The sequence below is a fragment of the Miniopterus natalensis genome, chromosome 3 (genome assembly GCF_054644295.1).
Source record: "Miniopterus natalensis isolate mMinNat1 chromosome 3, mMinNat1.hap1, whole genome shotgun sequence".
NCBI classification, from domain to species: Eukaryota; Metazoa; Chordata; class Mammalia; order Chiroptera; family Miniopteridae; genus Miniopterus; species Miniopterus natalensis.
Window position 1 is genome coordinate 19,451,954 of NC_142083.1, and position 25,368 is coordinate 19,477,321.

General features: G+C 41.5%; 1 protein-coding gene across 1 annotated transcript in view; it reads left to right on the top strand.

The window, feature by feature from the left end:
- The window catches only part of MARCHF11 (membrane associated ring-CH-type finger 11), a 79,791-nt gene extending 67,905 nt beyond the window's left edge, over window positions 1–11,886 (top strand). Inside the window, exon 4 of the mRNA XM_087815058.1 lies at window positions 11,415–11,886. Within this exon, the coding sequence (XP_087671184.1) occupies window positions 11,415–11,737 (323 nt within the window). The 3' untranslated portion in view covers window positions 11,738–11,886. The remainder of the gene's footprint in view (window positions 1–11,414) is intronic.
- The last annotated feature ends 13,482 nt before the right edge of the window (window positions 11,887–25,368 follow it).

Here is a 25,368-nt window from a genome sequence, read left to right on the forward strand (position 1 = left end):
CAACCTTCCATCACACTCCACACCCTCCCACCTCAACAACCACCACCACCACCAAGTCTGGGATCTGAGCACTGAGATCACTCAGGAAAACAGCTTTGAATATCAACAGGTCAGCATTCAGCCACAGAGAGGGGAGGGGAGCAGAAAGCTGTGTAAGTGGGAGGCTGGCACTTTGCATTCCAGTGCAAGAAGGTGTATTGCAGAAGGTGTTGCCCTTGTCTCATGAGTGTCATGGGAAGCACTAATGTAGATAAGTCTGCATGAATCATAGGCATGTGAAAAATAAACTCAAACACTATTTGGTAAAATAACTAGGAAAGTTGATTTGCCCAGTGTTTCCTTGTTGAATCTTTCTGTCATTATTTTCATCTTGACGTAAGAAGGCTACCAGCCACTTCTGCTCCAGGAAATGCTTCCATTTCCTGATCTATAATTTGATCAGAAACGTACATCCATTCAGTGCTACAATTTGGCTACTTAGGAGACCTTTTCACAACTGCTAGTTAGTGCAGGGTGGACAGAAACCTTCCTCCACTATGGCCCAGAGCCCTTCTGGGTTTCCCTTTAAAGTTCCTCCCAGGCTGGGACTGAGTTGTGAGGTTGGCTATGCTGGTGGGGTCTGTCACCCCCACAGCCCTGACTGTTACCAGAGTCGCATGATCTACTAGCTTGTTTGGAATGATTTCTTAGAGTAGAATTCCTTTACAAGCACAGATCATTATTTCCCAATTTCAGAATATCTTAGTGTGCTTCTTGCCGCAGGAAATGCCACAACTTCACTTATAGAAAGATTCTGATGCAACGCAAGCAGGAGTCTGCTGTCCAGCACCAGCCCCAGCCTCGGGTCCTTTATATTTCTAATTTCTGAGCACATCCTGGTCAGGCCCTTTGGAGGGAGACGCAGAGTGACCCTTTGTAATTCAAAATTCTTAGGAAACAAATTTTTATCCTTTACATGTTTTGAGAAGTAGGCTGTTATTATCTCTTTACTCTGGAGGTACAAATTATAGGCTTTTGTATACCTTAGTCATAGTGATCTTTACCAATTTCTCTAAATATTATCGTCATAGTTAATTTTTAGTGATATTGCTGCCTTTAAAACCCAGGAAATAAAATAGAAGGGAACTTGTTTTGCTACTTGCCCTTCATGGTCTCTCAAAGCTAATTAACTCTTCAAGTCTCCTCTGGGGAGAAAACCCAACCCAACACCTTTCCTTTCATTTGACCTTGTAAAGTTCAAGTTCTTTTAGAGAAATATCAGCATAACTGGTAGAGCAGCTGACAAAATACATTGTTACTGTTGATTTCCATTTCCTCCACAGGACATAGTGTGACTCTTTGAGCCATCTCTCTCAATTGGGGGCAGTTTAGCCAAAGAGGTGTCAGTCATCTATTGACTATTTATGGTGTCAAAATTCTGGGGTACAGAATAGAGATATAAATAGCACAGGGATGTTCTTGTACAGCTCATGATCTAAGAATTACATACTGAAATGGTTGAAAAACATCAAAGGAAAAATATTATTTTGTGACACATGAGAATTATATTAAATATAAATTTTAGTGCCCATAAATAAAGTTTTACTGGAATACAGACATATCCATTCTTATGTTGTCAGTGAGTAATTGCAACCTTTGAGAGACCATAATGTCACGTACCTAAAATATTTTCTATCTGGCCCTTTGCAGAAATGATTTGTCTAGCCCTGGAAAATAACATGCCTCCTGTTCTCCAGCTGCTGGAGAGAGAGAGAGTCAGGGAAATAAGCAATTCAATTACAACATGGAAAGTTCCAGGAGGTAAATATGGGGACGGTTAACTAAGAGTCAGCAGTCTATGGGGAAGAAGTGTTGAGCTAACTTTTAAAGATCAGCAAGGGGGTCAGAGAGAGGCAACTGTCTGGACTTGTCAACACGTGAAAACATGTAATATTTTTAAGAAATTATGTGATTTGGTGTGGTAAGAACTAAAGACCCTTGTTGGCGAGTTGCAGTGAGCGAATAAGTTCTGATCAGCTCGAGGGCCCCTGTGGTGGAGCTTTGGAGTGGGGGAACCAAGCTGTGAAAGCTCAGGGACCCTGAGGGTGGTCTGTTGCACCCATTGATCAGCTTGATATTGAAGAAAAGGCCTTGATAGCCAGGGGATGTGGAAGGGGGAGGGGTGAGGTGGCCACATTGGAGAAGGTAAAAAAGATATTATAATATCGTGATTAGGCCTGCATTAAGACTGGGGGTGGGCAGCTGCTAGACTATTAGACTATTAAAAGAGGCCAGTTAGGAGACATGGTGATCAATTCAGTGGTGGTAGGGTGGAGTTGGCGGAGTAAGGGAGAGGGGCCATCAGATGTGATTCATAGAGGCTGATCCATAGGACAGAAAGATAAGTTCCTTTGAACACTTTCTTTTCTGGAGAGTCTCGATGGATATGGCCAGTAGGCATTTGCATTTAGGAGTCTGGAGCTCAGGATAGAAATTTGAGCTAGAGATTTATCTCTGGCGGCCAAAACCAGTGTGTCGGCAAGGGAAAGTGATTCGGGTGAGATGAGCGGCAGTTTGAGAAACACAGAGAGACTCGAGAAGAAGACAGAGGAGCGTGACCCGTGAGGAAAGGGGGGTCAGGCGGGGCGAGCAGGAACCTCAGGGAGGAGGGCCCGCGGCCGGGAGTGCCAGGCGCCGCGTGGAGAGCAGGTGAGAGCCTAAGTGCGTTCGCTGGGCTTGTCAGTGTGACGGCCGGGTGGACGGACGCAGGGTTGCAGGAGGCTGAGCGGCTGGGACAGGCGGAAGAGCTCAGACTATGTCACGACTCTCAGCTGAAGGAGGGCAGAATCGAGAGGGGGTGTGGATTTGAGAAAAGTTCCATGTTTTAATGGTAGAGTTAGGCATGGGGAAATGCTGAGAAGAAAGACCCAGAAGAAATCAGAAAATTGAAGATGCAGATGGGAAGGGACAGCTTGGTGGCCCTGAGAACACAGAGACAGAACCCAGCATTACAAGGGAAGGCTTTGGTTTGCCTTGCATAGGAGGGACCTGGTGCCCCTGAGGCAGGCAGGCGAGAGGAGACAGTGGCACAGCTAGAGATGGCTGCATTTGCTGTCCCAGGAGAATAAATGGAAGGGACTCCTTGCAAAATACCTCGTTTCTCAGTCAAGTAGGGAGTTGGGCCATCTGCTGAGACAGAGAAGGCTCAGTGTGGGGAAAGGAGCCTGAGGGGAGCCGCAAGGGCTTTGGGAGAGGAAGCTAAGCCAAGAGATGCCGCTGGGCATGGTTGAGTGCCCTCCCGAGGCGAGAGCAGGGGTGGCCCCAGTCCACAGGGCTGTGGGGCTGTGCTTTTTAACCCAGTCAGGGTGAAGAGTAGGTGCAGAGTGGTGAAATGGCGAGACCCGGCTACGATGGAGTTTTGTATGCAGAGTTGCTGGAAGACAGAGGCAGGATCAACTTTGCCTTCAGCCTCCAGTTGTGGGACAGTGATTACAGGATGTGCTTTCTCAGCTCCTGGGAAGGAACCACAGCCAGAGAGAAGCTGACTGAGAGAGGAGAGAGACTACGTAATCCAGGGGCTCAAAGTCTTCAGGAGGTGGGACAGGATACACTGAAATAAAGTGAGAGGCATTGGAGGTGGTGGTAGTCAGCAGTGCAATGGGTGGTGGTTTCAGAGCTTGTAGTTGGAATGGTTTCTAGAAGGGCAAGTTCTGGGCTAGAGTGAAGGAGGAACAGCAGAGGTCAAGGGTTAGGCACACCAGGTTGTGGCTGGGTCATCTACATGGACCTGAAGTGTGTGGGTCTAGGAAGCCAAGGACATCCAACAGTCAGGGGACACACCATCTGTGATCATGGAGAGCAGTTGAGAGGTCAGGAGACGACAGTTTTGTGGCCTCCCTTGGTATGCAGGCATGCACATACATGTGTGTGTGTGCGTGTGCAACTTTGTTCTGTCACACACACATACACACAACACATTATCAACATCATCACCTCCTCCCAGTGGCCCCTTTATCTCTAGTCTTGGAGTGTCCATCTGTTTCTCTCTGACATCACAATATTACTCTAACACTTCATGGAATAATACTTGAGATCTCCCTTTGTTTTAATAGCAGTCACAACTTAAGTCAATTTTTGTCGTCCTGTAAGTTCCAGAAATGGCTAGTCTCTCATTTCCTCTCACTGAATAGAGATTTATTGAATTCCTACAGGAACCCTACGCCTACTGTGTATCAGACATTTGAAGAAGGCACAGGGTCCCTGTCCTCAGGGAGCACACAGCTGATGAAGGTCACGGGCATATAAACACATTGTTCCAATATAGGTAATAAGTAAAACAGTGCAGGTATTTCTTGTGTGGAGTGGTAGAAGGTAGAGGGGAGTGATTAATTTTGAGCAAGTCAGAGAAAAAATGAGAGCGTCTGGATCTTGGAGCATGTTTAATACCTCATTGTGCAAATGTAAGAGAATGCTCCTTTCAGGGAATTCTCTGACCTGTGCTTTTGTCTCAGGTTTGCTAAAAAGATGGAATTAGCAGGATTTAGTGTGAGAGGACAGAGGAATCTAGGTGATTCCCAGGTTTCAGCTGATTGGACGTGGGGAATGGTTATTAACTGAAATAAGGATGGCAGGCCAAGAAGCAACTCCATCCTATGTCAGGACCTTTCAGAAGAGAGCGTGCTTCTCTCACTGCCAGGTAGTAAAAGATTGTGCTCCTTATTGGAATTTGGCTTTGCCATCTTGTTCTGTTCCCAGTCGGTGATGTTACCAGTATTAAAGATGCAGCACAAACGTGCTCTTTGCATCAGGCTGATGACTGCAGATTTCACTGAGCAGAGAGGAGAACAGAGAGAGTGGCAGTGTCATAGGACAATGACCCATGAATTTTCCTTTGTGTGCTCTCAAGAAACAGTCATGTAGGGTCTTCACTCTTCAATAATCATTCCTTCATGTGCACCGTGATCTATTTTGGGGGTGGGGTGGGTTAGATCATCAATATTTGGAAATTAGCCAGCCTCTAGTGCCAGAGATTTTCATGTCATGGGAAGTTTCCGAATAATGTGTTTTCCTTATGTTTTTTATGTGTGCAGATTTTGTTACTTATGGTTTGAGTGTTGAGACTCTAAGCTTTGAGCTCTCATGACCAGTCTGCCATTCTCAACTTGGTTCTGTGAATGTATATCTAAAATTTATATTCAACAATAGAAAAATCAACCCATCTTTTATAGATGTAAGTGTATTTTATGTGGGATTTGCTTTACATTAATTGTTCAGATATGGGCAACATTATAAATATGTATTCACAAAAATTCCTGTATGTTATCAGGACATTGTAGTTCCCAGAGACTTGCCTTTTAAGTTGTCAGTTTGCTGTAGCTTTGTTTTTTGTGAACTTAGTGACTTCTGTGATGACATAGGTATTACTTTCAGTCTTTAGCTCTCTAAGTTTTATATTTTTGCATTGCTTTTTTTTGTTTTTGTTTTTTCTGTAAGCTCCATCCATAGTTTAGTCCAACAAAAAACATTCAGTATGCATAACAACAATGACATGATTATTTCAAGATTCATGTTGACAAGATTCAACAATGGAGGAGTGACTTTTAAAGTGATCACCTCTACACTCACATCTAAGTTTCCATGACTGTTGGGCATTTAAATTTGGGGTAGGCTGGGAAAATGTGCCAGGGGAATTCATGCACTTTATTATATTCTAGCAAAGATGATTGCCGCAAAAGGTATCTTGGACCAAATCTCATTCAGTTAACCCTCTTTGGTGTAAACATGCCATGTAGGGATGAAAATTAAGATGTCAAAAGCAGGGCCACTTTATGAGACTGACTCTAAAATCTAAACTATGTTTAAAGAGAATCAAATAGGACCCAAAGTCACCATTCTTTTGGTGCACATTGGCTTCTTAGAATGACACTGAGTTATATTGATAGAGTTAGTTATGTGCAAATGTCAGAGAGAAAGGGAGAGAAGGAGTAATCTTGGCAAGGGAGAGTAGTAACATTTAATCTAAAAATCTTGGATATTTTTACAATCAGGAGCCTTTTCTGGCCAAATATCCGCTGTGAGGTGCTAGCTCTTTAGCTTTCTGAAAGATTGTTTTGATTGAACAGTACGCAGGGCTTAAGCCTGTGCTTCTCTGTGGTCTCATCAGGGCCTTGCACTTCTTGGGAAGGCTCAGGGTGAGTGCAGCTCACCAGATGAAGCTCTCAGCTCTTACAGTGTTGCCTTCAAATAAAGCTCCCCCACCCCTTTGCTCTCATGTGGGAGAGGAGGGAAGAGAGGGGCTGTTTCATTGGCAGTCCTAGAGATATAACAGTAGCAGTGCCACACAGGATGTTAAAAATGGCAACTAGTTGTGTAACTTTGCCCAAACACAGTCTTCAGAACTTGGTTTACTCATAATTTAAATGAGTATTATATAGTTTATCTATGAGGGCTGTTTTAGCTTGTTTGAGCTACTAAAATAAAATACCACGCACTGGGTGGCTTAAACAACAAACATTTATTTCTTACAGTTCTAGAGACTAGGAAGCCTAGGGTCAAGGTGCTGGCATATTCAGTGTTTGGTGAGGGCTCTCATCTTGATTTACAGGTGACTGTCTTCCCAGTATGTCCTCACATGGCCTTTTCTTGGTGTATGCACACAACACAGAGAAAACTCGTGTTTCTTCCACTTTTGATACGGGCATTAATCCCATCATGAGGTCCCTTCCCTTACGACATATAACCCTCATTGTCGATTAGGGCTTCAACGTGAATTTTAGGGAGATACATACATTTAGTTGATAGCAGCACCTCTTTTAGTTGGTGATCATTTTATGACTAGGAGAGACTGCCTCATGTTGGACATTTAGCATGAGTAGGACTATAGTACTCAAGGTTTGCTTATAGACAAACTTGAGCTTTAATTTCAGCTCTGATTCATGACATTGGACAAGTTCAGCCTCTGTAGGTCTTAGTTTCCTCAACCGTGAAATTGTTCAATTGTAGTTTCTGTTTGTAAAGTTGCCATCAAAATGAAATGAAAATCATGCATGTAAAGCATGTAGCACAGTGCTTGGATCTCAAAATATGCTTTTGATAACAATTTGGCTTTTAAATTATGAAAATAACCAAGCTTATTTGGACAAAAGCAGAGACTGGTAACACAAGAAATAAAATGGTTTGACCAGTGCTTTGGTTGTTACTATAAAAATTTGTACTTAATCAAAAACTTTGGAAGTCTCTGTTAATTATAACGCACCATATGTCCTATGTTAAAATAAAGATAGACATATGGTGTGTGTGTGTGAATGTATGTGCATGCACAGGTGTGTGAACATGTGTACCTGATAGTCTGCCCCATCATTTCTTTGGGTAATTAGCTCATTTTCAACTGCCATATCAGAATTTCAGCTAACACATGACTTCCAAATTTGGGATATATTTTACCTACATAAACACTTTGCTTTTATTTCAGTGAAACCAGAAACTATTTAGCCCTGCTTTGTTTTAAAAGGTTATTCCCTAACAAAAGTGTTCTTTTGCACATTGACAAGGGGGTGTTCCAATTAAATGTTACTGGCAAGAAAGTGATAAAAACCAACCACACACACAGAGCTCAACTCTTAAAACCCCAAATTCCCGTGAATCATACCTTGTTGATATCCATGCCATTAATAATGTAACAAGTATCCTAAAATATTTAATACTTACATTTTATAGAAAGTATTGATTTTCCCTTCAGGTTTGGTGACTCAGATGAAAAAGTAAATTTAAGACTGTTCTCAGTGTGACCTAAAATGTCAAGGTGATAAATTCTTGTTAAGGCTTAACTTGAATTGCTCAGAGAGTGACAGCTGCTGCAGGAAGAGAGCTCCCCCGTTATGAAACCAGAGGGGACCGAGCATCAGTTGTAAGGGATGGCAGTATGATTTTTAGTGACTGGTTTTTCTAACACATGAATGAATGCTTACTCCTGGATTTCAAAGATCACAGTAGTCATGTCTTCTCATAACCACAAGAACAGAAAGCATTGGCTACAGCTCCAGAATATATAAATAAGAAAGAGGAAAACCCACATTACAGTGGACAACCTTGGGGGTGAGATGGGCTTCCTCATACTTTAGTAAAATTTAAGCTTCTAGAGGGCAAGGAGTAATTCTGACTGCTCCTGGGGAATAAAACAATCTAACCCTAGCCGGTTTGGCTCAGTGGTTAGAGTGTCGGCCTGTGGACTGAAAAGTCCCAGGTTCGATTCCAGCCAAGTGCACAGACCTTGGCTGCAGGCTCAGTCCCCCGCCCCAGGCGGGGCACGTGCGGGAGGTATCCAGTCGATGTGTCTCTTTCACACTGCTGTTTCTCTCTCTCTCTCCCTTCCACTCTCTCTGAAAGCAATGGAAAAATATCCTCGGGTGAAGATTAAAAACAAACGAACAAACAAAACACACACAATCTAAGCGATTCATAACTTGAAATGCAATTAAGAAGCAGCACATGGAGCTGGGAATTTAAGAGGGCTGTGTCTTCATGCAAACTTCCAGTAGTTCTCTCTCTTTAAATTTGGTTCAAAATATTCTATAAAGACCTGTGGGATTTATTTCTGCATACTGGGTAGATTTATGTATTCAGAAAAGGGCTACCAGGAGTGTATGCCCAGAAAGTGACTTTAAGCTCTAGCAAATGATCTGATTTTTGGCCTTTCAGAGGAAATCAATAAAGAAAAAAGAGTAGGATTCTGTAAAATGAGTGGTTTTCCCTGGTAAAGCTGTCCCTGCATACAGTACTTATCCTCACTGAACCTGCCGAAAGCTGTAATGGTTCTGTGATTAGTTTGAATGAATGATCCTCACCACATAGATTCACTATTGATTTTTAAAAAATTAATAATAATATCTTGTATTTATATAGTAACCATCTCTGAGGAAACCATCTGAGTGCTTTATAGTTGATGAATTCCAATTTATCTTCATACTGTTCTGCTGAGTGTGTAGATTAGATATTCCAATTGCATTTTAAGGAGGAAAAATGGAACCAGAAAAGTTAAATCATTGGCCACAGAACTTTCAGAGAGCTAATAATAGAACCATCCATTAAAATCTGGTAGTCTTGGCTTCTCATTCTAGCTGTTTCCCAAAATCATCTGATCAGTTGGGTCAACTCCAGTTATTCCTTAGGAAAAAGAAGTTGATCATAACAATGACTTGAAATTGCTGTGATTAACAGAGATTTAGTTTTCTCATTGTTTTGGTGGACAATAGCTGGGTTGAAGACATTCTTATTTATTAGACCATACCCTCTTTTAGTGACCTATGATAATATCTTTGGAATGCTGTTATGTCACATGTATCCGAAATTGATCTGGCAAGGGAGTGATGTAAAACTTAAATTCTGCTGTTAGGTACGTGTGGTTTTCCATGGGCTGGGTTCTCTGTCACCTATCTGGCATTGCTTTAGCTGAAAACAAATCATGAAATAATCTCCCAACAAAAAGATATTTAAAACCCTTACTCACTGAACTCATTCTTTCAATTCTCTCTTCCTCCAGCTTTAAAAACATGGGGCTCTGATTTCCCCCCTTTGGATTACAGTTCCTGTTCATTTTTCCTCCTATGAGCTTACTACTTTGTCCCTCTGTGTTCTCCTTACTGCTACTGCTCTGCTCCTCACATTTATGTGGGTAACCTCCTTACTGTCTCTCCTATTTCACCTGTCTACTCCTCAGTCCGTCTTAGCTCAATTTTCCACATTTTCTGTGATTTTTGAAATTATGAATTATTCAGTCACACAAGAAATATACAGAATAACGTGGAACATCCATACCCCCAGCACCCAGCTTAAACAAGTTCGACATTAGAGATGCAGTTGGAAGCCTTGTGAAGCCTCTCCCTGATCTCACTTCACTTTCCCTCCCCACTGCTGTGAATTTAAAGGCTGTGATTCTCATGGAGGTTTTTATACTTTTATTCACCGTATATATCTGTGCCATAAAACGTATGTGACTTCTTTAATCACTTATTTCTGAAACTTTCATTTTTATTCATGTGGCTTTGAGATTTCCACTGCTGTTTGAAGGTGTGTCCCTATTAGTGCCTGTGGCTGTTTCCTTCTTTCCCATTGTGGAAGTTCTTTGGATCCACACACCACAAGCTGTCTGTTCTTCTAAGGACTGACATTGAGATTGTGGTGATTTTTCCCCCCCTGAAATACAAAAAAATATGTAAATAAACATTTCGAACATGCTTCCTTGTTCATATTTATGAGACTTTCTTGAGGACATATACTCAAGATTTTAAGTGCTGGGGAGGTGGGGTCTACCCATTTTCAAATTTACTGTTAAAAAATGGTTGTCACCAGATGCATTCTACTTACGTGCCATATTCCATCTAAAAAGAGACCTCCTTGGCCCCTCCACCGGCTTTCGATGGCATTTCAGCCACCTGAAAGAGGAGAGCGCCTCCTCACTTTCTGTCTGAAGGACACCCGGCCCCACCAGGACCCCTTTTTGTGAGGGGGCCACACATTGCGAAGCTCTTGACTGCATGCTGTGGCGGGACCTTGGACGGGCAGAAGCCATGAAGCCATGTGGCAGGGCACCGTATCTGACTCACTGAATGCTAGTTTGTGGCCTCTGAGGTTCTTGTACCACCTAGTTTATTTTCCCGGGACTCCGTCTCAGAAATGGTAAATCATCCAGTTCACTGTGCAGCAGCGAAGAGCAAGGACCCTGGAACCGGCTTCCCTGGGCCTGAACTGCTGCTCCGCTGCTACTCGCTGTCTCTTGAGCAAGTTCCCTAACATGCCTGGGCCTTGGTGTTCTTGTTGTGAAATGGAGGACATGCTCGTAATTATTTCAGAAGGCTGTGGAGAGAACCAAGTGAGACAATATACATAAAGCTTTCACATAGGTGCTTACTAAATTCTTGTTGAATTGTGTGGAGAGTAAAGATAACAAGAAGCTGTATCACACCTCCTTGTGTGTCAGGCGTTGTTATAGGAACTGGGAAGCTGGCATTGACCTTAATATCTGTCTCTTTCCCAAAATTAAGTTGCCAGCTGGGACCAAGCCCATACACATTGTTTGGCTCAAGAAATACATGTTAAATACATGCTGAATGAACAAACGAACCTAATGTTCCTCCCAAGGCAATGAAATGCCCAAGGTATGTTCTGAGCTATAACGAAGCAAGTAAATTATATCCGCAAACCTATGCTCTCTGCATGGAAGTGGATTCTTAATCTTCGAGTATTGATTGTTCCCATGTAATATGCTTAGTTGTTTGCCATTAGCCAAAATATTTGAGTAGTCAGAATACCATATTTTTAAAGAGGATGAGTAACAGAGATTTGACTATTTCTTTAATTCCTTAATTGCGTACAAAATAACACTCCCAACTTTTGATTATGACTAGTCTTTTGAAATTGATTGTTTTCTTGAATTTTAGGTCTCATTGTCCATGAAGGAGCAGCAGTTTACAGAGTGTTTAAGCGCTGGCGAGCTGTTAACTTACACTGGGATGTATTAAATTATGACAAAGCCACAGACATCGAAGAAAGTAGTCGGGGAGAGTCTTCTACAAGCAGGACTTTATGGTTGCCGTTGACGGCGCTGCGGAACAGGAACTTAGTCCACCCCACGCAGCTAACCTCCCCTAGGTTTCAGTGTGGCTACGTATTATTACACCTGTTCAACCGAATGAGGCCCCACGAAGATCTGTCAGAAGATAACAGCTCAGGAGAAGTTGTGATGAGAGTGACTTCAGTGTGACAAGAGTATCTGATGGAGCAGTGGGGACCACCCTGCACATTTAGGAATGTAATTGCAATGAATGGCAAAACCATAACACTTCTAAAAACACATCTATGAACTTTTTAAAGTTTATGCTTTTTATATGAACATTTGAATTGCAAATACATTTTTCTGAAAAAAAAAAAAAAGTCCTCTTGTTGTTTGCTTTCTGATTTATCACACATTTTATAAGTTGATACTTGAAATCATTATACGTATAATTTAACTCTACTTGGCTAAAAGAATGATGAAAGTTATCCTTGAGTCCAAAACTATTTTTTTCTTGCTTGTTTTAAATATATTTTTATCAAACTTTGTGCTCCCTGTGTAATTTTTCAGACATGCTACGAGTGGGGGAGAGTTTAGATGTGTGTGGCCAGGCGCCAAAGTGCCTGTGAACGGAGCAGCTCAGAGGGGCGGCCACGATGCTCTGCACCGGACCTCGTGCCTCATGCTGGCTGGCAAACTTGACATGACTTTTTTTTTTCCCCTGGGAGGAAATAACTTATCAACAGGAAAGCAAATTCTAGGAATTGTGGCTTGTTTTCTAACTTCTGAAATAGTAGAGAGAGCTTATAAAAAGATAAAGATAGCACAGTAAAATAGCCTTACTCCAGTAGATGTTACGAAGACAGAGCATCCTGCACACTTAGAACCCTAAAATTCACCCAACATTGCATCATTGGGCATGTGGTGATAATACTGCCTCACATTTGCATAAACCTCTCATAGACCTATCCAAACTATTTCAGTTAATTATTAGTGTCTTGATTTCTATGAGCACCGTCTTAATTAGATTTTCTTTTTGCAAAAGCTTATATGCCTATTTAATCATTTAAACACCGATCCCATTACTGGGTTTAATGAAGTCCTGGGGAAATACATTCACCAGCGGCGAGAAGTGTTTCTCTTTCACTAGATAGGTATTTTTTAAATGAAAAGAGGGAAAGAAAAATGAGGCTATTGACTCCCCAGGATCAGGCTGCTAACTAGTGGAACCTGGAGATTTCCCACTTTTTTATCCCCCTAATGGAAGTAAGCGGCACATTTAATTGCAGTGACAGAATAGATGAAGAGGCAGGCGGTCGCGCTTTCCTTAGAAACATGAGTTGGGCATGTGGGTCATTTGAAGTAATCAGATTTTAAAGCATGTGAAATCAAATGCTTTACATTCTACTTTCTAATCTTTGAATTGTTGACAATAGAATAGTGAGTGTTTACAGGTAGCATTGTGCTTTTCACATAGCAAATTCTACCAACACTTGCAATATTTTCCCGGTTAAAAAATTGTCACTGATGAGTGAAGGATGTGGCAATTTGCAGAACTGTGAATGAATCAGGAAGTCATGAAAGAAGGAAAAATTAGCCACCATTTAGGGGCAGATCTAGGAAGTGAGCCTATTAAACATTCTTACTCCAAACATTGTTTTAATCTGATATTGCAGGAGCACAGCCCTGCGTGAGGCACTGAGAGTGGAGGTCAATCCTATAAAGCTGGTCTCCACCTCTCAGAATCTTGCCACCTAGGGCAGGAAGGCAGATTATTTGGTAGAGACACTAGGGATACAAATCTGACAAAGCAACAGTCCATTATTTGTACCCCACAGGTGTTAATATTTGTCCTGCACTGTTTAATCACTAATAAATAGCACCACACTTAATAGAGAATAATTGTGGACACTGTTTTTAGAGCTTCGTATTAACAGTACTATCTAAAGAGATTTTAGGCACTGATTAGACTATCCCTGCTCCAGTATTTAGCAAGCCTATCCTTCCAATCGATGGACACTTTGTATTCCTATCAGCTCACGGGAAAACACGAAGGGGCAGAGGAGGAGAACTGCTCTCGGTAGCGCCCGGGTGGGGTGCGCGAGGTGGAGATGGCTGGAGCGCCGAGCGCAGGGTGGATCTGTCAGCCCGAAGGGAATGTGCGTGCCCTGATCCCCCTTCTCTCCAGCTCCCTGCCCTTTGGGTGGGCCTTGTGTCTATACCCATTGTTTTCCCCAACGTCTTCACAGTCTCCTCTTAGCGCACCCCAGCACGCCCACATGTGACCCGATCAGTGTTAAATATGGATCTGACAATTCCCACTCGACAAAATGGACCATCCGTGAGATGATTACATAAAAACTGAAATACCTGGTGTATATGTGTGTGGGGGGGGCACATTTAGAGAATTGATTTCAATGCTTAAAAATAATATGCAATAGGGGTTACGATATAACTTTCAATTGTGAACGCTGTAATTCAAACTCGGGTTGCCTTAAAGTTCAAAAACATTTGTGGTCAGGAAATAAGTTGGAAATATTTAAAATTAATTCTTTAAAAAAAAGTTTTCCACCATAAAAACAGACCTGTATGCAGTCTATTGCCAACCACTAATGTGCAATATGGATAGTTATGGAGCACCTCTGTATGATTCAGGCACTGTTGGCAGTGGGCCCCAGGCCAGCAGAGAGACTGTGTATTGGGACGTGCTACACGGTCTCCTATGTGTCTGGATACAGGTGAACCAAGGAAAGTGACAGTCCAGAGGAACCATCAGTTTTCCCTGCGGCAGGTGGAAAAGTCACTGAGGAGCTGGCAAGGCTTGAGTCTTAAAGCATGAGTAGAGGTTTGCCAATCAGACCAGTGGAGAACATTCTGGAAACAGCTTGGGGGTAAAAGAGGCATGTTCGAGTAATGGTGAGAGATTTCACATGGAGGAACATAGGATGCGTGTGAAGATATGATCCAACCCTATGGGGGTTGACTAAGTAGCTGGGGCTGAACTCTGTATGGAACCATAAGAAGATAGTGTTCAAGCAGCAGGTGGCAGGCGTTGGCAAGGTCATCTCTGGGAGATGATGTCCTCTCTCCACCCCATTCCTATGGTTAACACTCCTAGTTCTTAAGTTCGGGTTAAAATAATGTAATGAGGTGTGATCACATCCTCAAGAGCTTAGAAAACTACATAATGAGATAGGTGGGAGTCACACACAGGTGCTGTTGCTGTAAAAGGCACAGTACAAAAGAAATACTGGGCAGATGGGCTCTCCTCCCCTCTCCCAGAAGATGGCCAAACACATCATTCTGAAGAGGAGAACACATCGTAGCTCCTGTGAAGTAGAAGATAGTTTCTCCATTACTGAAAGTATGCCCAGAGTAAATAAAGCTTATCATCTGAGTTTTCTTAAATATAATTTTAAAATTTTTTCTTCTATTTTTCCCATTAACTAAAAAAAAAAAAAAATGCCCAAATAAAGCAAGCTCTCTTTCTTGTTATTCTTTTCCTTCCACTTGTTTCTCAGAGGTTAGTAACATTAAAGAAGCCTATTATGTTTGATGATGTGCTAATGCGCAGTTCTCCTTTATCTAGGGAATTAAACAGCAACACTAATTTGTCTTTGTTAATCCAGAATTAGATTAGCTGTCATCTAGCAATTGATGTCATTTTAAGCAGAGATCATGCTGTCTCCATATTTTCCTTTACAGCTTATTTGTTTGACTTACAAATTTTAATGACAGTAGGTTGCATATAGCTGATATTTTAAAATTTCCTTTCCAAGTTCATCCTTTATCAAACTTCAGTGGCAAAGTTTAGTTTTTTTTTTTCAATATATATGTTTGTATAAATGACAGAACACATAAAAATAATTCGATGTTTGATATATTAAGAAATAGTTGTTTAAAGACCTTTAGAAGATTCTCTAGGCAATTATTTCAATTCTAGTTTATCAGTTCAGAAAAAATATTCCTATCATGTGTGTGAGATAAAGCATTAAAGCAGGTGGTGCAATTTATAGCAAAGCTCAAAGTTTCAGGCCCCAGTGGAACCTAGAGATGAATTCATTGCATTCATAAAGATGCCATTTTACATGCAGTGGATTTATCTGGTAAATTAGTCAAAGACCTGAAAGTTATTTTAAGAGATTCCCCACCTAGGAAATATAAGACCCTGGGAGCTAATAGGAGAATGAAAACAATGTATGATTTTCTGTAAAATTTTGGTGGTACATTTTTTAAAAACCACATCATAAACCTCACCCCAATGCATTTTATATTGATTTTCTAAAACAAGTTAGTAGTCACTTAATTTTCTTGTAAAGTTCTCATATTTTATGAGAAATTTTCTGTATGCAATATGGCTTTTCAGGGGAAATTACCTTTTTCTAGTGTTATAAGTAGAAAAAATGTTTATTCTAAGATGCACAGAGAATGGAGCCTAATGCACTCAGATAGATAATGGTGACCTGGGCATTTTAAAATCCTGCTTTATGGAGCCATCAAGTATGAATATTCACACCAGCTGCTGGATCACAGAATGAGCATCGATTAATCTTGTCACTGCATATCTAGAATTGGTCTAGCAGCTTTGGAATAACCAATTTTTCATAGTATTGGTTTCCTAGGGACTCTTCTATGGGTTGCCAAAATGTCTGTGTGATTAATGTCTAAATGCCCTCTGTAGCATGTTGGCCATCGACAAAATCCAGTAAAATTAGCCCTTTAATTATGTAGAGGTCTTCCCACCTGGAACAAGAGTGAAGGTCTAGAAAGAGCCAAGTTGAATTGTCCAATGTCAAATTAGAAAGAATCACTTGATGCAGTTTGCCAGAGTTCTTCAGTGTGGAGTAACTTCTTGGACTGTCAGCTGAGCAGACACTGGATACACTGGGAGTGCTTAATCACTTTTTCCTAAATCTTTTAAACTCATAGGCGTACGTCAGAAGTTTGGATTTGACTACTGTATCTCATTGAGACAATGCGTCAAGTAAATCTCATTAAGTCAGGTTGGATTTTCACAGCCTCTTTTGTGGTTGGCTTTGGCCAACTTTGAACAGTTCCCATTTCCTTGTGTTTAATGGAACCCTACTTCTATAACCCTACTTCTGGTGTACCTGATACACACGGAGATACTTCATTACCTAGACCCAGTGCCTACAGAAGAGGGTCGTGTGTGTGTGTGTGTGTGTAGAGGGCTGAGCAGAAGGATGTGATCTGGAGGAAGGACCAGAAGCTGTGGCAGTTCATGTCTCAATGTTACTTAATAAGTATCTTTCAACCTGGCCTCCTCTAAGAGATTAAATTATTTATGAGAAGGAAGGTGTTGAGACACATGATAATGAAAACAGCAAATGATAAGTCTTGCATTAGTTTCCTGCTGCTGCTGAAACAAATTACCATAAGCCACGAATGGCTTAAAAGAACACAAATATATTACAGTACATTTCTGGAGGTCAGAAGTCCTAAATGGATCAGAAGGAACTAAAAACAACAGAGTTGCCTTCTTCTGGAGGCTCTTGGAAAAAATTTGTTGCCTTGTCTTTTCTAGCTTCCAGAGGCTGCCCACATCCCTTGACTCATGGTCTCTTTCTCCGTCTTCAAAGTGCATCCCTCCAACCTCTGTTTCCATCTTATAAAGACCCTTGTGATGACATTTGGTAACCCAGGTAAACCAGGATAATTTCCTTTTCTCAAGATCCTTAACTTAATCACATCTGCCAAGTTCCTTCTGCCATGTAAGGTATTTACAGGTTTGGGGAAATAGGACATCTTTGTGGGGACGTTATCCTGCCTATCACAGGCGTGATCCTCAATCTGTGCTCATGTGCAAGCGCATTATTTTGAGCCTCTTCCAAGCTTGGGTACAAGTTGGGTATGGTACTGCTGAGCATAATTTTCTGCAGGAATCAGATGTGTTTCCAGAGATGCCTTCATCCTATTCAAGTCATAAAATTAGTGTTTTTTTTTTCATTTAATCTCAGAAGTGTGTAGGTCACTACCTAGCCCAACAAGGGATGGCTGGGGAAGGAAAAGTACTGTTCTGCTCTTACCTTCAGAACCCAGAGCTACTGGTCTACTAAGAAGAGCGCTGGTTCCAACAGTCCTATCGAAGTTGCAGGTTGCTTACCTACTCAGCCTCATGAAGACCCCCATCACAGAGAAATTTACTTTAGTTTTGATCTCTTTATGACAAAGCACTCCTTTACCCCAGAGCTGCCTCTTGAATTAAGAAGCCCAGTGGACTTCACTGGTGATGGAATGGAGTCAGATAGACCTGCAAGCAGCATCATGCCACTCTCCAAATTTCCCTTGCTTTATTTATTTGTTACTGTTATTTAATCTGAGAATTATTTTACACATGCAACTTTATTTAGAAATTATAGATGAGAATGGTTTTTAGAGGGCACAGCTGTAGACTATAAATCGACCTCTTTAATTTTCCATTATAATAATTAAATATAATGACGTGTTTGAAGACCTGCAGAATGCAGGATTTAATATAAACATCTAACATTAATGAGTCCTTGCTCCATGCTAGAAACTGTTTGGGATGTTTATTTCTCTTTTATGGATGAAGAAACTCTGGCATGAGGGGCTAATTGACATGTGGAGTTGTTTTAGTGTCATATAAAGCTAAAGCTATCCAAACCATCTCTTTTTTTTCATTTCCCTAAATATTCAAATAAAGGGGTTTTTAAAATCTCTTAGGCCAAGGTGTTATGACCCTGCATGATTCCCTATGTGGAACGCCCAACTTTTCTCATCACTAACACTTGTGTGCTGCTTTGTCTTTGCAAATCCAACACCCATTCCCTACTACATTGTGTCTTGCCTCTTGCAACTATATTTATACCTTTATAAATATACTCACTTTTCCAGTTTTTTTGGCTAGGGATGGCTACGTGCCCTTATTCTGGGCAAAGGGACATAGGCAGAAGCTGGGTAAGTTAGCTCTTTTAACTCCCCTTTGCCACGTAAGGCAACATGGTCACCAGTTTCAAAGATTTGGACATATTTGCGGGACCATTCTTTGGCCTAGCACGCATCTATTCCCTGCATCTCTCACCTTCTATCTCTTCCAGGACCTAGGATAATTATCCTCATGGAAAGTAATAATAATAATAATAATAATAATAATACAAAAAAACCCACAACAGATAAAGATGCAAAGTGCAAAGACAGCCTTGGGGATGGGAGTAGGAGGAAAAGTCTCTTACGTTTTAGTTTCCCATGGACATAGAGGGAAAAAATTCATTAATAGTTAATAATTAATAAATCACTTTCTCATAGTTTACTTTCACCTCCCTCAAATTCATGAAACTCTGAAAAATCTCTAAAAATGAAAGTACCATTAAAACATCAATTTATATAATTCTTGGTCAACATCTATGCCCAGAGCACTGTTTGTCTGAGTTCAGGCAAAGATGGATTTCCTGAAGCTGAGGGACATTTTAAATGTCAGAAGAAGGTTCAGGGAGGGACTTGACATTCATTTCTCACAGGTTTAATCTTTGTGCTGGCCTTAGATGTGATCGCCTTACAGGAAACAGAATTCTAAGTACCCTTATGAATTACAGCCTAGGGGACTTATGCCTCGACACCCTCTGTTTCATTAGAAACCTTCCCACAGCCATGTTTATGAAGAGTTTGAATGACCCCTCTTCTAAATACAAGTAAATTCTATTTATTGACACGATTGCAGGTGGAAAATTTCCCTTGCTTTTCACTTTTACTTAAAATTCCCTGGGTTACAACTTATATTGGTCTTTTTCTGAGGCTAGCAGAACTAAGTTTAATCAAAATAACAGGGAAACATTTTTTAATAAGATTTTTTGGTTCAAATTCTCTAGGTTGGAACTAAAATAGTATTAAAACGCTTAGCTTGGCCCTGGCCAGGTAGCTCATTTGGGTAGAGCTTTGTCCTGATATGCCAAGGTTGCAGGTTCAATCCCTGGTCACGGCACATACAAGACTCAACCAATGAATGCATAAATACCTTCCTCTCTCTCTAAAATAAAAAAATAAAATAAAATAAAACACCTAGCTCTGATTAAGTAACACATCTACCTCCATGGGTAACAATTTTCTGGGTGTAGTAGAGAATGTGCTGTGAAACATAGCACTAAAACAGTAAGTGGATTTCAGTCTGTGACATACACAAGTTCAGGAGTCTGTGACTGACAGCCTGGTGGGTAATAGCATGCTACTGCTATTACTGGTGCTGGGCATGGAAGGTTCTGTGGTTCTGCAGAGGCTTCTCTCAAGATATAATTAGGATGAGTCATTCTTTTAAAATAAATTTCCTAAATGCCCAGTTGTGACATTCTACAGAGCACCAAAGTAACCGTCAGCTCCAATCATTTACACTTTACTTGGTTGTCCTCACCAGAAGGATATGCGTATTGGGTAGGGAGATGGGCAGTCTCAGCTGGGCGCTGGTGTGGGGGAGAGATGACAGCCGTTTGTCAGGGTCAGCAGAAAATGTCATTGTCAGGACAGAATGTTGGGACAATCAGTGCCCAAAGTTTCATTCTCAAACGTCTGGTGCTTGTTTTGTGTCACCATATATGGAGCCAAATCTAATTGTCATCCGCCGTGCTTACTCTTTGGAGGCACTTAGAATCAATTTTGTAGCTGTGCTCGGAGGTGTGTGCAAGCCTGGCTCCTATCCCAGCTTTGTGACCTCACTCAGGGCTGATCATCTTAAACCCCAGCAGCACCCTACATTGAAAATGTAAAACTTGCCTTTGGGAATAAGGCTGCTTTATACAGTAAATACTTATTGATCTTCAATTAAGTGCCAGACACTATGAAGGATGGTGGGGGAGAGGGTTTAGATAGAAACAACAAGTGGAAGGTGGGGGTGGTACTGTCCTTAGAGCTGAAAAGAGGTCCCACAGGATGCTGCTTTTGACTCCCCATGGCACAAGGAGACTGTGGACCAAGGGCACATGCCCACCCAGAGTCCACCCAAAGTCCACCTCCCTTTTAGCTAGTCACTATAGGCACTATCCAAATGGCTTCAGTCCACTTCCTGAGCCCACATGAACCTCTTCCCTGGGTTCATTCTGCTGGGGCTGACCGTTGCCCAGCATGGCCGTTCCTAGGCTCTGGAGCGGGCCAAGAGGCAGCTGATGGGGCCACAGGATGTGTGAACGAAGCTTGGATGTATGGGTCATAGGTTACGCCTGTGTGACCAAAGGCCCTGCAGTGAGGAGAGCATGCAGGGGTAGAAAGAGAAGGGGCAAAGCCAGGGTGTTCAAGAACTCAGACCCGACCATTTCGCTTTCATGAAGGTATTTGTAAAGTTAAGAGGATAGAACTTATTTTATTAACAGTTGTAGCTTCATTTTTAACTTTAAATGTTGGACTTCTGTTATTAATTTGTACTCCTTCCTTGGGCCCTGTAATTATGAAGAGTTTATCTATAAACATGGAGTTAAGAAATCAAACCAAATTATTATATATCACCAACAACTATGTATGGTTTAGAAGGGCTTCTAAATTTTTTTTTTCAGGGATATAGTAATTTAATTCTAAAGCCATAATATTCTGAGTTCAAAGCTAGGCTTTATCTTTTAATTCTTTTGTAATCTTAGAGAAGTTTTAGGGAAAGTTTACTTAGCAGACCGACTGGTTGATATATGATCTCCATGCCCTCTGTGAAATATACCAATTGCACCCAAAGCACTCATTCCAGTTATCTACTTCTATCTAACAAACCACCCAAACTTAGTGGTTAAAATAACTGTCATCTGTTTTGCTCATTAATCTGTAATTGGAAAGTGCTCAGCAGGGACTGCTCGTCTCCACTGCACATGGCATAACATAAAGTAGCTTGACTGGGGCTGGAGGATCTGCTTTTAAGATAGTTCATTCACATGGTTGGCAAGTTGGTACTGGTGTCAGCTGGGAGCTCAGTCAGGGTATGGGCTACGAGCTAAAGGAATTAGCCTGGAATTCAGGTAGCATCGTTTTCACCATATTCTGTTAATGTGGTCAACAAGCCCCCTCCAGCTTTGGGGGGAAATCATTTAGCAAAGACTCTAAAAGAGCATGTGGGATGGTACCTGTAGTTTTGACCATCTTAGAATATAGAATCCTCTCTAATAGACCTATACACTTTTGCTTTTAACAGGATTTGTCTGATTACTTTTCAAATCTCTTCATACCAGTTGCTGTCACATAATTTTATTAAATATAACTAATGATGAAATCTGAGCGTGGAAAAAAGGTGCTTTTTTTTTCCCCTGTGAAAAATAGGCTGAATGTTTTGGAACGACTGGGTAAGAATGAACCCATGCCAGTTGGATGTTGGAAGAATAACTATAAAAGATTGCAAAAAATAAAAGAGAAGTCTAGAAGGATTCTGCACTGGATTGCTTCACACATGTCTCCAGGTTTATTTTACATCAAAGAAACTGAAACTAGGAAATGTTGAGCATATGTTATGTGTGTGGTTTCTGCCAGAAAAACAGTGCTGAATTCCAATTAGTAATTTCTACTGAAAGAAAAAACTTTGTCAAGTTGATATACATTCATGTGTTTTAAAGAAAGTAAAATGTCTAAGGTATGCATGAATCAGTTTTTAACAATTCCTTGATTCAATTTGCATTTTTCATTTTTTAATTTATTGATTTTTAGAGAGAGAGAGAAAGGGAGAAAGAGAGAGAGGGAGAGAGAATGAGAGACTGATTTGTTGCTCCACTTATTGATGCATTTATTGGTTGAGTCTTGTATGTACCCTGACCGGGGATCGAACCCACAAACTTGGCATGTCAGGAGGATGCTCTAAACAACTGAGCTACCTGGGCAAGGCCTTAATTTGCATTTTCAATTAACTGACTAATTACCAGTACTTACTGCATTCAATAGGAAGGCTTCCATTGCTCAGGACCCTCTTTTTTCTCAGTTTACTCATCTGTAAAATAAATATTGTAATTATATTTTTGAAATAATTAAAACATGAAGTCTACTTCAAACATTTAGCATTTGATTTATAGTTATTATCATAATTACTTTGGCTCACAAGGAGGAGTGACCTGCTTGAGATACTTCCGGTGATGGGGATCTAGCAAGGACCACCTGTCAACAGCATCTGTTGGGACCTTCTCTAGGGAGTTTGCCATTCTCAACACTCAGTGTACTCCTGTTTCTCTCTCTACTCTTGGGCTCTCTCTGTAGCTCCCCTGCCTCTATTTCTTCCTTCTGCTTCTGGTATTACTCATTCAACTAATCCAGAGAGAAGCTCTCACTCGGTTGGCTGGCCTTAATCCAAACAGGAGTACACTTACTTGGCACTTGGCCACCTTGTAAGCCACTGGGCTATTACATGTCATGTGGCTTTTAGCTGAGGAGTCAATCTGTGGTTTAATCTGTTGTGGCCAAGATATCCTTGTCTGATGGCACAGAGCAAGTCAACCCATGCACTTCTACTCCGGCTGTAGGTGTAGCAAGGGTGCAGAGCCTCTGGAACATCAGCTCGTGGCTAATGTTCACCTAAAGCACAGTGACAGCCCAGCTGTAAGTTTATAACTGGCATTCATCCTGTCTGAGCAGTGTTGGGACTGTACCCATACTCTTGACTCTCACCTTTGCATGGTGGTTATTTCATGGTAAGCATTTAGAAGTAGAATATGGGTGGGAATCAAACCCTGCTTTTAATCTTAGCATCTTCATGGGAAACTCTCTCCCTTCTCCCTCAGCTCCCTAACACACACACACACACACACACACGCACACACACACACACACACACACACCCCAATTCTCATTACAATCACTCCTAAAACTAATTTGAAATAAAAGTCATTCTTTATTATTGCAAAATATCCTCAAAGGATGCACCTGAGTAGATTTTGCAGATTCCTCGCCTACCAGGCTAAGGTTACTGTATCAGATGCATCACAGGAGCATCAAGAAAAATACGAGAACTGAAGCCATTTGCCCAAAGTGAAACCCAAACGCAGCTAGATTTGCCATCCTAGTTGCTTAATATTTCAGCATCCTTCAGTCTTTGGTGAATACGTACATTCTATCTTTAGGACTCATTTAGAGAAAACAATTCCAAAAATGATACAAAGAAAATCTATCCAGAATCAATTATTTACAATGTTCAGCACAACTCTCCTTCTCTTTGGAAGACTCCAATGTCCTCAATAGAGTTAAGATTAAAATAAGTCTCCCATCTCCCCCTTCCCCAGTCAGAGAGTAGGGCAAAGTTTCCTTTATATTATTAACCAGCACTATGTCTAACTGGTTTCTTCTGGCCTTACACCTCCTTACACTAGCTCCTAGCTTGCATGAACCTAGCAGCTCATTTTTTTCCCCAAATAGGATGATAGTCAAGTGGGCATCACACTAACCTCAGCTGACAGCATCCAGCGTGTCACTCAGTGGTGTACATTTTATAACTTGAGGCAGGAGAAAAGCTGTCTTTCCATACTGGCCAGGAAGAAGATCCATTCTTTAACAGGGAGCCAAACACACTCATCCTGCCTAGTTGGGACCCTTCAGGCCTCTTCAGACTGGATTTCCTGGAGTGCAGTTTTATCAGAAATATTCTTGGTTCTTACCACATGCAAACTTCAGGGCCTAAATAATGGACCAGACACTATATGAAGTGATTTTCCAAAACACCAGGAAAAATCGGTTTTCTCCCACCAAGTGGTTTTCACTACCCATAATCCCAAGCTTCGCATCTCCCCGAGTCTCTTTTTATTCATCCTAATTAACTGTAAGTGAGTCCAGTTACGTTCTGTTGTCAGCCAACTTACAATTGGATTTTATGTGCACTTTAGACTCAGCAACCTGCTGTTATCCAGCTCCGGGCACTGCCTCATTTATGGTCAAGGGAAATGTCTGCTTTTGATTTATTTCTACCACAAATCAAAAGCTTGAGTCTGGGTGCATATCTGACACACTGCTACCATGCTCGTTTTATATATTTCTCATTTTTGAGAGCTTTCAAGATTTAATAGGCAATGACGGATCCATGCTGCTGTGCTGATTGCATGGGGTGGGCATTGGGGTTTGTTTTGTAAAGAAAAGCTATCCAAGGTTATTGGTGGTGCAAAGGCCAGTGGGATAGGTAAGAGGGAAGGACACGCATGTTGTTGACTCAGAGTGGGCTTTACAAGCACGGAGTCAAGCACAGTCCTCTTTGGTATAATCCCACCTGAGTGGTAACCTTTTTTGGGAACGTTCTCTGTATCCCCTTCTCTTCCCATCCCCTTCTCCACCCTCATCTTCTCTGCAAAATGAGCTCAGTATATATAATCCAACTGAGGACAAAAAGAATCTCTTGTCATCAGTGGTTTTCCATCCAAGTCTCACAGATCATTTTCAAATAATATAATACAGACCCTGCTGCCTTTTGGGAACTCGGGTTTATTCCATCCTGGGCTTGGCTGGGCCTGTTGGGAGTTCTTAGTTGCTTCTTAGAGTGAGAGAGAACTGCTTAAAAGCCCCAAACATCCCCATGGAGTAGACCCAAGAGCTGTGACAAAAAAACTCCACCAGCCCCTCAAAGTGCCAATCCTCTAGGGTCTTGTTGCCCCAAAAAACTCAATTTCAGACTTGAAATTTTCCAATGTCCCTTTTTATTCATTATACCTAGGGTCATGCCCTTGGTAGGAGCTGGAGAGGAAAAGTATCCCTGGGAATTGGCCAGAATTTGACCTGAAGGAGCAAACCTGTTACACAGCAGGCCAGGTAGTTTGACCATGCCCAGATCCATCTGGGTCATCCTTCTGGTGGCCAGTGTGGTCCTCACGGCCTTGAAGAAGGTGCTTCTTACTCTGACTTAGGCTCCACATGAATGTCATGACCTAGAGCACCCTCAG